We start from the raw sequence: 12,483 nt of genomic DNA, 5'->3' as shown, positions 1-12,483 counted from the left end.
AAAATTGGATATTAGTAAATGTTATATTCTAATTTACTTACTATATCTAAAAAGTTGCTAAAGAGTTTAAATTTTCATATATTAATTCAAACTTTTGAATTTATAAGTATAATTTAAGCCCATCACAAAATAATTAATTAAACTTTGTTTTTTAAAGTATTTTAACATTTTGTATCTTTTTTGTTTACATCATACAAGGTACAAAATTCAAGTTTAGGTAGCCTGAAATGATATCTTAAGTAATTAGTGGTATTATAGTTTTTTTTTATATATTATTTTTAAGATTGCTCCCTTCTAAAATGCTAATGCTTAAAATAATTTAGAAAAATACATATCTGCTAGATCACTAATTAGGACTCCTTAGGCATGTATAGTCGCGAGAACCACTTCTGTGATCTGAATAAGCGGGCATAAGTACATTAACACCGATGTGGGTAAAGGTAAAGTCCGAAAAATTGACGCAGCCAAATTGTTCACAGCTCAACTTTTAACTAAGACATCGTCAGCTTATTGTTTCGGCCATCATCAACAAAGATGAATTTTTTTTGCTATTGGTAATAAACAATGAACTTCACCACATGGCCAACATCATCATGTGATGTCTCGGATGCTGTTGTTGTTAGTCGTGTGGAGTAGTTCATTGTTTATTATGGATAACCAAAACCATTTCAGCTATTTTCGTTTTGTGAGCAAGTCAAAGCCAACTCTAAATTTATTAACACTTTTTTAGTTAAAATTTAAAAAGGTAAATATCGAAGGAATTTTATTGGTAAGCTCTTTTTAAATTTGTAATTAAATTATAGTAAACGTTTATTTATTTATTTTAAATCAATACTAACATTAAAGTATGTTTGAGATTTTTTAATTATGTGTCAAATAAAATATTTATTTAAATAAGTTATAAATTAAAATATTGTATCGAAATGTTGGAGCTTCAAGACGGTATTGTAAAAACTGCTTTGTACATTTAAAAGTACAATGTAAATAGTTGATTTAAATAATGAACACATAACAGGGTTGCCACAAAACCTGTAATCACGGAAAAGCCTGAAACTTGAGAAATTTCGAAAAAAAAACTGGAATTTTGAACAAAAATCACTGAACAACTTGGAATTTTAAACAGTTTTCACATGTAAAGTAGGCTATACATTTTACAGGGACTAAAAATATATTGCCACAATTTATAATAGGATTATATAAAGATGACGGACTAATAGCTTTAGAAAAGATATTAAGCAATGTAGAAATAAAAAAATTAATAAAAAAATGCACAAGTTTACTTAAAACATAGGAATAAATTTAATTATAGAAAACCTTTCTTGGAAGATTCACTACTTAGATCTAAATTTTAATCTACTGAATCATACATTCTACCCATTAAGAAAAGACAACAACAAAATAAATTATATAAATTAAAAATCAAACCACCCACCAACCATATTTAAACAAATCTCAAAAATGATAGAGACAAGACTCTTAAAAATTCAAGTAACAAAAACCTGTTCAACAACTTAAAAAATACTATAATAATGCTTTAAAGATAAACGGATACAACAATAAAGTTAACTATACGGAAGAATGCAAAAATAAAAAAAGAAATAGAAAAAAAAATATATGCTTCAATCCCCCGTATTTCAAATCTGTAAAAACAAACATAGGTAAAAGTTTCTAAAAATAATAAACAAACACTTTTGGAGAAAAAAATAAGTTAAAAAAGTATGTAAACAAAAACCATATAAAATTAAGCTACAGCTGCATGACAAACATTGAAACAATGATAAAAAGCCACAACAAAAAACTAATAAACAACAATATAATAAACAAAGATTAATCATGTAACTGCAGAAAGAAACAAACATGCCCCCCCCCTGGAAGGAGGAGAATATAGGACAGAAAATGTAATTTACCTGGCAACAATAAAAACAGACAATTCATCAAAAATATACATTGGACTAAGTGCCAATCAGCTAAAAAAAACGTATAGCAAAACACAATACCACAATTAATAGCAAACCAAACGACAAAAACTTCCTCCACTACAAACAAGCAACTGAACTTTCAAAACTAACACACAAACAAAAAAATGAAAACAGAACTACAAATTAACTTGGAAAAGTACTAAAAAGGGAAAAAAAAGTCCAAACCAGGAACTATAACATGCAGGTTGTGCTTAAATGAGCTTTATTAGTACTTGAATCTGATATAAATTGCATAAACAAAAGAACGGAATTAATGAACTCATGCAGACACAGAAACAAATTTTTATTAATAAACTGGAAAACAGATAAAACTTAAATCAGATTATAATACTAGTACAAAATAGGTTTTTGACTTTTTTATTGAGTTTTGTTGATATTTGGTTTGAATTAAATTTTTTAGATAAATCTTAATTCAATTTGTATAGGTTTTTAGAATTTATTTTAGATAGCTCTTAAATTCATTTAAATTTTGACTGTTACATTAACTTAATACAAATTAGATTTTTAAATTTTCAGTGACTTAGAGTTTTGTTAATGTTTTGTTGATATATTCCAATTTTAAATATTTGACTTAAAATTCCAATTTTAAATAGTTTTTAATTCCATTTAGATAAATTTCTAAGTATAAATACGTTAAAACTTATTTTAAAAAAGCTCTTAATTGAGTTTATTTATTGACTCATATTGATTAGATTCAATTCGTTTTGAAATTATTATTAATTTTACCTAGTTATACTCTGATAAGCTTGATTTTTCGAACATTTAACATTTTTGTTTTTTGTTTAGATTTCTTGCATGAATGAGTTTATAAATAACATCATAAATAAACAACATTGTTATGTGCAGTTTACTATTTATTTTACTTGAATAGGTCGCAATTTTTTGCTACCGAAACCTGGCTGTAAATAAGATACTTAATTTGCACATCTTTATTTACATGTAAAGTAGTAAAATTTTTATTTTACATAAAAAATCTATCATAAAAATAAAAAATAAGTTGTTATCATTTTTTTTAATTGTCATAAACATGAAAAATAACTTTACAGTATCTTTTTAATGTTCTTATAGAGATTAACATGGTTTTTTACCTTAAACTTAACTTTAAATTAAAAACAGACCAAAAACGTATACTTCCCAAAACTTGAAAGAAATTCAGAAAACCTGGAAGAAATTTCTCAAAAACCAGTGGTAACCCTGGTATTATATATTTAAAAAACTTAAAAAGATCAATTATAAGATAAGTATTGGATCTCTGATTGGCTAAAAAAAGCAGTAGAATTTTGGAAAGATCCCTATATGGTCTTAAATCATTAAAAACTTTATTACTTCACTATAATTAATGCAACAGATACATTCTATCAGATATATTTTTAACGCTTTGTATAAATCTGTATTAGGATATGTTTTTCTACTATTCTAGTTCTTAATAATCTTTATATTTTGTATCATATATTAGAAAGAAATTTTTTAACAGCTTTTTTGTGACCAAGCCTTTAAATGCTACTTGTCAAGACAATTCAACAGTAATTGTAAAATATACCGGATTTAATAAGTCAACATGGAATAGTAATCTTCAAGGTAAGTTATTTATTAAATACAAATCAGAGACTGCTGTTTTTTATACTCCATTTGGAAATAAATAAAAGTGGTTGCAAAATTAGTTAGTAAATTTTATGTTTATAAGGGAATAAAATAAGGCTTAACAAGTTATACTTTTATGAGCAGTTTTATACGGATTTATTTTTGATCAAGTAGTCGGTCAAATAGCTCGATAAAATCTGTCAACTTTCATAACAATAAATTACATTTTAAACTTATGTCATTATACTTTTAGGTGATTTAAATAAGTTTATAATTAGGTATCATAAACTCATTTTCATAATCGCTAACTTGACAGAAATTAAAAAATACTATCTTTTTAGGGGACGGGTCAAATATGCACAAAGAGTCAATTTTGCATGAAGACACTTTTTCACGAAGGGACACTTTTGCACGAGGGGTCATTTTTACTTGAAAGTAATAATAATAAAAAAAGTTAAAACAAAAAAAAGTTAAAAAAGTATTAAAAAAAAAATGCCGACCAAGGGTAAAGGTTAGGAGTAACAGTGATAATTATTAAAAAAAAGGAAAAAAATGGAGAAAATAATTTAATTTTTAAAATAATATTACTAAAAAGAAAAAAAAGTTACCCATCAACGTTAAGGGTTATGGGTTTAAAAATTAAAAAAGTATTTAAAAAAAAATATGAAAAAAAAAATGCCGACCAAGGGTAAAGGTTAGGGGTAACAGTGGTAATTATAAAAAAAGAAAAAACAAAGCAGAAAAAAATTAATTTATAAAATAATATTATTAAAAAAAAAGTTACCCATCAAGGTTAAGGGTTATGGATAACAGTTTGAGCAAAAAAAGAAAGAAAAAATAATTAATAGAAAATAATATCGTGCAAAAGTACTGCCGTGCAAAGTGTCCCTTCATGTATATTTAACACCTACCCATCTTTTTAAGATATCGCCAAATTTACTATTTAACTATCCATTAGGTTTTTGCCCCTTACTAGTTATAGCCTGCTAATAACCAAGTTCGACCTTGTTTTAAAAGAGAATATGACGTACAAAAGTACTATATTCAGTGACTAATATATATGATTAACGTTTTATAGCCAAACTAAAGCTTAGAAAGTTTGTAAACGAAATAAAATTTACAAAATAGCAAGCTTGAAATAAAAGTACTTGTCTTCAAGTTCTAAAATCCATTAAAAACTGTTATTGTATATTTGTTGAATATTGTTTTTAGAAAACGAATTCTGAAAATGTGTACTAATATAGGAAGGATTTTGTAAATTTTAAGACACCATTTGCAACATAAAATATATGCATAAATTACTCTTTTTTTCAATTTTTATTTGAAACAAACGTTTTCGATATTTCATTATCAAATTATAACATGAATTTAAAATTATATATTGAGTTAAAAGTTAAAAAAAGTAAGTTTTAGGTATTATAACGTATCCAATTAAAATTTAAAGAAATACAAAACTTTTACTTTGTTGTAGTAAACAAAATTAATTAAAAATGTGCCAATTAGTAAATTGTTAATAAAGTTGCTTTACCAATACTTTGATGTTACTTAGGTAATTAACTTAGGCCTTTGTTTTTATTTTTATTTTCTAGTTTTGTATATTACTTGATAAGGATAATAGTTTTATACCAAAACGCTTTGTTAAAAATTAAAAAAAGGATGATATTGACTAGTTTCTTTGATATATTTAAAATGTAAATGATATTTTGAGTAAACATTTTAAAACATATAAAACTCACAGTGTAAAATATAAGTTCTAAACGCTAGTTTTTTTAATAATTTTTTTCACTAATTTAAGAGTTTATTTTAATTTTTTAATTAGTTTGAGTATGATTTTTTCTTTGTTTCATTTATATTCGTTCAAAATAAAGGTTAAATAAATAACAATTAAATATATTTGACAAATTATACAGAAGATTTTCAAATTTGGGTAAAGGGAGAACCAAAGGGATTTTTACAGGTTTTTTCTCTTTTTTTTACTAGCAAGCATGGCCTATTGGTAGTTTGCACTCTAGTTGGGGAAAGCCATCGTAAGGGTTAGCTTATAGAAAATTATATTCTTTTAAAACCTCTTAAAAACGTATGCTTACTGAAGTTTTAATTCATTGCATGTAGCTAGCAGTCATTTAAAGCTTCTTTTTTTTAAAATCTGTCATCCACCACGTAAATACAGCAGTCTCTTCAATTTGTAAGTATTGTAAAGCTTATTCAAATTTAATACTACGCTAAATAAAGACTTTTGGACTGAAGACTACACAACAACGCCTTTGCCTATTTCGCAAACCTTCATCACTGTTTTTGCTGTACTCTTTAATGGTTGCACAGGTATAATGGCTGGTGCTAATATGTCAGGTATATAAGCAAAATTTTAGTTTTATAACTTATATAAAAAATAATTGAAATAGGCTACACTTTTTAGTTTTGTTCAAAAACTTAATGAAATATCAATAGCATAATGTATTGTTTTGAGATGTTCACCTAAATCCAACTAATAAAATTAAGTTTTCATTAAAAGCGCATTATGTATTTAAATTACCTCAAGCTAATCGTTTGTTGATAAAGTTCTTAGTGAAGCAAAATTGCTGTAATATATAATAAAAACAATTTGCACAGTAATTTTCTTGGTTGAACTGAAATATGTTTCATTGTATTTAACAAGTTAAGTTCAAGAAAGTTATCTAAGTCCAAAAAGTAACTTTTTGGCTATTTATAAGTCCGTGGAACTTTCTTAACTCGTTTAACATGAAAAAACGTATGTCATTTAAATAAAGGAAATTACTGGGCAAATTGTTTTTATTGTATATTACAGCAATTTTGCTTCACTAAGAACTTTAGCAACAAACGATTAGCTTGAGGTAATCTAAATACATACACATAAATTTTAAGTAGTAATAAGTAGTAAATCAATAATTTTTATATAACATTTAATACTTATGACTAGATATTTAATATTAGTAACTAAAAAGTTTGCTTAGTTTTTTCTAAGACCTTTAACTACTAATTTTATATGACAATTTGAATTATAACTTCGGTTTACTTTTAGTTTTATAAATAGCTGCATGGCATAAACATACAAACAAGAAATGAAGATACCCTATCGACTAGTTATGTTCTTAAATCACATTTAATTAAAAAATTTAAGGATTTTTTATAAAGTAACAATATAAAATTTATCAAAAATAAATTTGAAGTTGTGTCTTGGTTTTAAATTTTTGTTCATTATTTTTTTTATAGAGTTTTTATAAGTTACAAGTATTTTTGCAAAGAGGTTATAACTTTTAATTTATACTGTAATATTTCAGTTTTTTCTATTTATTTTTTCAATAATTTAAAATCAACATTTCATCTAGATTTACATTATCTTTATATTATTCATTTTTTTAAAGGCATAGAGATAGGGGGTCCAATATATGTAGTATATTTTTTAACCAAAATTTAATATTGGTTCCTATATTAAAGCTAAAAGTATAAACTATAAGTAAGTTTTTATAGTATATTAGAATTTTAATTAATTTTTTAAATATGTTCTTGTAAAAAGTTTCCAATACAAAAAACTTGTGTTTTTTTTTAAATTTTTGTATTTCAAAGTTGACAAGGTTTATATAAAATTATCAAACCATACACAGGGTTGCTACTCGGTCAGGAAAAGTCAGGAAATCAGGAAAAGTCAGGAAAAATTCAAAAAATTGACAAAAGTCAGGAAAAAATGGAGGGTTTTGAAAAAAGTCAGGAAAAGTCAGGAAATTTTATAAAATTAAAAAAAAGACAAATTTGTAAGTTTAAATTTACAAAATTCCTTGTTTTCCAAAGCCTTCAAACGGTAAAAATTAAATAGAAGTCCTTTACAGTTAGAAAAAAATTCCAAAATTTTCTATAAATTTACAAAAATATTTTATTTCCAAAGCCTTCATCTAGTATAAATTAGTAAAATATCCTTTACAAAACTGCAAAAATTTTCTATTAACACATTGAACAAGTACCCTACTTGAACTAGCAGATTTTTTAAACTCTTTAGTATTGATGATCTCTAGCAAGGACACTTCCATAGTGAAACTGTGATATATACACAAAAAATAATTTAGCATAGTTTTAGAACCAAAGTTATCAAACCATACCCTCATTAGATAAAGAGGTTGAAGTGCTAATAAAAAACGGAGAAAAAAAATTTTAGTACATACATTTAAAAAAACAGTATTTGATTAAGTTCTTTATTGTTTTAATGTTTTAACTGTAAAATTTTGTTATTGTTTTAAGGATTGAGTTGTGAAAGTTCCTTATTGATTTAAACTTTTAGTTGTAAATGTTCCTTATGTGTCGTTTTGTTTATTTAGATACATTTATGCTAGGAAGTTCTAAAAAAGTGTGTTCTTTATTGTTTTAAGGTTTCACCTGTAAAAATTTGTAATTGTTTTAAGATTTTAGTTGTGAAAGTTCGTTATTAATTCAAGGTTTTAATTGTAAAAGTTCCTTATATTTTGTTTGTTTATATAGATACATTTATGCTAGGAAGTGCTGAAAAATTGTGTCTTTTTTCAGACAAGCTGTGTTTATAAGGGAGTAATACAAGTATTTTGCTGATAGAGCTGTTTATTACAAACATCAATCATACACAGATGGTTTAATAGATGTACTGGAAGTTTGATGTTAGAATTCAGCAAAAAACTGTTGTTTTTAACATGAATTAAAATTAGATTGAAAGCTTTATATAGTTTCAAGTGTTAGATTATGTATTTTAGAATAAGTTTAGTTTAAGAGTTTGACACAGAAAAGTCAGGAAATTTTGGTAAAAAGTCAGGAAAAGTCAGGAAATTTTTCTCAGCTTGATCATTGGCAACCATGCATACAGGACACAGTCAATTTTTTACTTGTGGTTTTTCTTCTGCATTAGTAGTTAAAAAAAATCAAACGATGGTTAGAAAAATCTACGAATATATTGCGTACTAGTTTAGTTCATAACGCTTTCAGACAAAAGTCCGTCTTCAGTGAACTTATGATAAACTAATAGATCTGAAACACATTCATGCAACTAAGTAAATAATAGTGAAAAAATATATTATGACATAGTTATTTAAAACTGTGTATAAAACCAAACTTGTAAATGCTAGAATTTTTTTTTATTGTACTGATATTTTTGTATGTAAAAGAATATCAAAATGAAATGAATATAAAAACAATCACTTTTTCGATATAAATCTTAAATAAAAAACTATCTTAGTAAGGAACTATTTGATTTAAATTATTGTTAATAAATAGTTACTGTTATTGATAAAACAAAGATAAACACTTTTCCCAAACAATACTTAAAGTAATTATAAAAATCTATATTGATAAGAAACTGTATCTTACGAACTTCTTATCTTAGAGAAATAGTATTATCGATGAATAAAAATAACTTTTCGAAACAAAACCTAAGTTAAAAAATAAATAAAGAGTTAAATTAATTTGTTTTAACAACACATTATATCTCTAAAATATTGTTTTTAAAGTTAACATTTTATCAAATAAACAAACGATTAAAAACTTTTCTGAAACAAAAACTATTCTTAGTAAAACTATCTTAAGAAAAAATTGGTTGTTGTAAAATGTTTTTATCTTTATATCATCGATAACAGTAATTATTTATTAACAATAACTAACATCAAACAGTTCTTTACTAAAATAGTTTTCAATTTCAGGTTTTTATCGGAAAGTGTTTGTTTTTGTATTAATTATATATAAATTTACTTTTACATACAAAAATATCATTATAATTTAAAAAAATCTTCTAGCATTTACAAATTTGGTTTTATACACAGTTTTGAATTACTACGTCATAATATATTTTTTCACTGTTATTTACTTAGTTACATGAATGTGTTTCAGATCTATTAGTTTATCATAAGTTCACTGAAGACGGACTTTTGTCTGAAAGCGTTTTGAATAAACTAGTATGCAATAAATTTGTAGATTTTAGTAACCATTGTATGATTATTTATATTAAAAAAAACCTGCATTGAACAGTTTTAAATAGTAGTAACGGATTTACTGTAATAGTTTGAAGAAAACTGGTTAAAAAATGAAAGGAAAGATAAATTTTTAATGAAAAAGATTTTTTACGTTTATAGTTTTCGCCTTTCATAAAACCTATTGAGCTCAGCGACTTTGATAGCTTATATCTCAAAAGTTACTTTGAATTTTTTTTAAGCCATTAAAAATATCCGATAACTCAGATGAAACTCTACAAAATAAGATCCATTTGTAATAAACAAAATGGCCCCATGTGCAATTTCTTTCAATAATAAGGATTTCAGACATTTACAGAAACTTCAAAAACTATTTCAAAAAATTAATAATTTTAACATATTAGCATTGTTTGCTTAAAAAAATAAAGAGCGATAGTAACAAAGAATATTTTATATCATGGTTGAGCATCAGCTTAACCTAGGCTAGTTAAGATTAAAAGAAAAGTTTAGTATAATTCAGGCTTGTTTTAAACTTTAACGTGTTTTTAAAAAACTCAGGTTTTTTGAGTTTTTTTTTTTGCAAAACTTGTGTAGTTTTGATATTTTTTTCAAAATATCAGGCATGTATTTTTAACTTGAAAATATTTTTTTGTCTAAGTTTATGATTTTGTCTTGTAAATATTAAGTCATCTTGTTTTAATTTGATACAATATATTCAAGTTTGTTAAGAAAAGTTCTTCCGGTTTTTAGCTCTTAACTACTTTTTCTAATAATTTCAGAATGATTCAGGTTAGTTTTTAGTCATTTAGGTTGTCTATTTTGCTTTAATAATAATAGCCCTTATATAATTAAACAACATTATCAAGAATCAAAATTTACATCAAAACATAAATAAACTTTACAAAACACAAATAAAGATGTTAATACACATATGTTGATTGTAGTTAACTTTAGATATTTCTTAAGCTTTTCTGTAGCCGAGATAGCTTCTTTAGTGGTTTTCAGTTGTATAATAATTTATACTTATAGAATAGCTTTAAATTCATATGTAAGGTGCAACAAAATTAGTCAAATTTTTTACTAAATTGATTGTGATTTATTACTACAGCTTTGTTGTATATTTTAGTGTTGTACGTAATAAATTTTATTTATAATATACATCTTGTTAACGAAAAAAGGATATATATTTGTTGCTTAATACTAGAAATTATTTCAAAATGGTCAAAAAGTTCCTGTAAAACGAATTTAGTTATTGACACATTATTTACATCTAAATTAAAATAATTTTAATTGTTTTTTTTACATAAGGAGAATGTTGTGTACCTTTTACTTTAGACATCACAATAAAAGTTCTCGTATAGTGTAAAGTATATTAGTAAGAAGAATAATCAACTCAAATTTTTAAATTTTATTGTCAAAACAATTTTTTTTATCGTTTGAAATTAATCAAATGAGTGAAATATTGTTTGACAATAAAGTTTAAAAATTTGAGTTGATAACTAAAATGTATATAATAGTTTAATTATCTACTTTAAATATTGCTAAAAAATTGTTGCATTAATTGCTAAAGGAAAAAAGAACTCGTATTTGTTATATTTGGTGTTTTTATTTTTATTTACTTAATTTTAGACAAAATGGAATTTAGATTCATATATAAACCCTAAAACCATTGTCTTTAAAGTTATAGTTTGAAACTTTTTTAATAGTATACATATTATTTATTAGAGTTTTTTTATATTTAAAACGTTATTTTATATATACTTTACTTTTTTTAACTCTTAAAAATACTGTATTGTAGACTTCAATGTTTTACAAAGTATTAGTTTTCTATTGAAAGATATGTTTAAAACAACTTCGATAAAAAAATATTTTTTTTACTATACTAATCTTCTGGTAGCTTATATAAGATTATTTTTTGTTTACCGTTTGTAAACTTTCATTTTGTAACTTAACTTACAGTCTTTTTATAAACATTGTTCAAAATTTTCAATAACTTCATTGCTCAACATCTTAGGTGTTTATTTACATTAACATTTGATAACACAATTTGTTTATTGAAAGGTATGATTTTGTTTTTATTAAACTGTGTTATTTTTTTTACCTTAGCATTATATTTTAAAATTAACTGTTGAAAATAATAAATAGTTATATGCAATGCCGAGACAATACATTGTTCTTTATTCAAAAATCTTTAAATAAAATTTTGTATGTTATTGAAAAAAAAATTAACTTCTTACACTATGTGCCCAACTGTTCAAGTTTTTATAATTCTGAGTTATTGTTACTTATCTATCAAAATAACAAAAGTAATTTACCATAATAGTTTTATTAATTAGACCTACATGTGAATCATTTAGTTTCTAAAAATTTAAATTACTTTTCAGACATGGCTAAAGTAAGTTTTAAAACTTACGACAGTATAGTAATTTTTAATAATTATAAATTATTCGGTATTTTATTTCTTTTTTAAATTTATTTTTACTATCATAATCTTATTGTTTTAGACCTACAAGAGTGTTTTTTTATAAATATTACTAGTTGAGATGTGGCCCCTTGAATAGTTTTTAATGATTTTATTTTTTTAGAACTTGTATTGTCAAAGTTTGAATTGTCTTGTAACCCTTATACTTTAGTTTTATATTTTTTTATACTGATTTCCCAAAGTGGGCACAGTTGCCCCTTAGTGGGCCATGAGCAGCAAGGGGGGGGGGGGGGGCATGTGCAGTTAAGGAGCCACAGGTGGGCCACGAGGTCATAATTTAAAACTTACACTAGATATTCTTAGTTGTTTATGAAGAGCAAAAATAAAATCTTGTTGAAGAGGGCCATAGCTTTTTTAATTTCTTTAAAGGGGGGCATTTGAAAAAAAGTTTGGAAAACCCTTGTCTAGTATATACAAATTTTTATGCTTAGTTTCCGTAGTTTTTAAAAACAGTTTATTACCTAAAATTAATCTAAGTTGATTAATATACAAATATGTAGAC

General features: G+C 24.5%; 1 protein-coding gene across 4 annotated transcripts in view; it reads left to right on the top strand.

Moving 5' to 3' along the window:
• The window catches only part of LOC145831998 (solute carrier family 12 member 9-like), a 48,093-nt gene that overhangs the window by 15,560 nt on the left and 20,050 nt on the right, over nt 1-12,483 (top strand). For 2 of the 4 annotated variants that reach the window (XM_082939354.1, XM_082939357.1), the window contains exons 5-6: nt 3,454-3,557; nt 5,471-5,593. In XM_082939354.1, the coding sequence (XP_082795480.1) occupies nt 3,454-3,557; nt 5,471-5,593 (227 nt within the window). Of the gene's footprint in view, nt 1-3,453; nt 3,558-5,470; nt 5,594-5,792; nt 5,910-12,483 lie in introns of all 4 variants that reach the window. The other 2 variants (XM_082939355.1, XM_082939356.1) reach the window with 2 other exon arrangements.

The sequence above is a fragment of the Thalia democratica genome, chromosome 3, assembly GCF_965202585.1.
Source record: "Thalia democratica chromosome 3, ktThaDemo2.hap1.1, whole genome shotgun sequence".
Lineage (NCBI taxonomy): Eukaryota > Metazoa > Chordata > Thaliacea > Salpida > Salpidae > Thalia > Thalia democratica.
The sequence above is the reverse complement of the archived record's forward strand: the minus strand, read 5'-3'. Positions and strand labels throughout refer to the sequence as shown.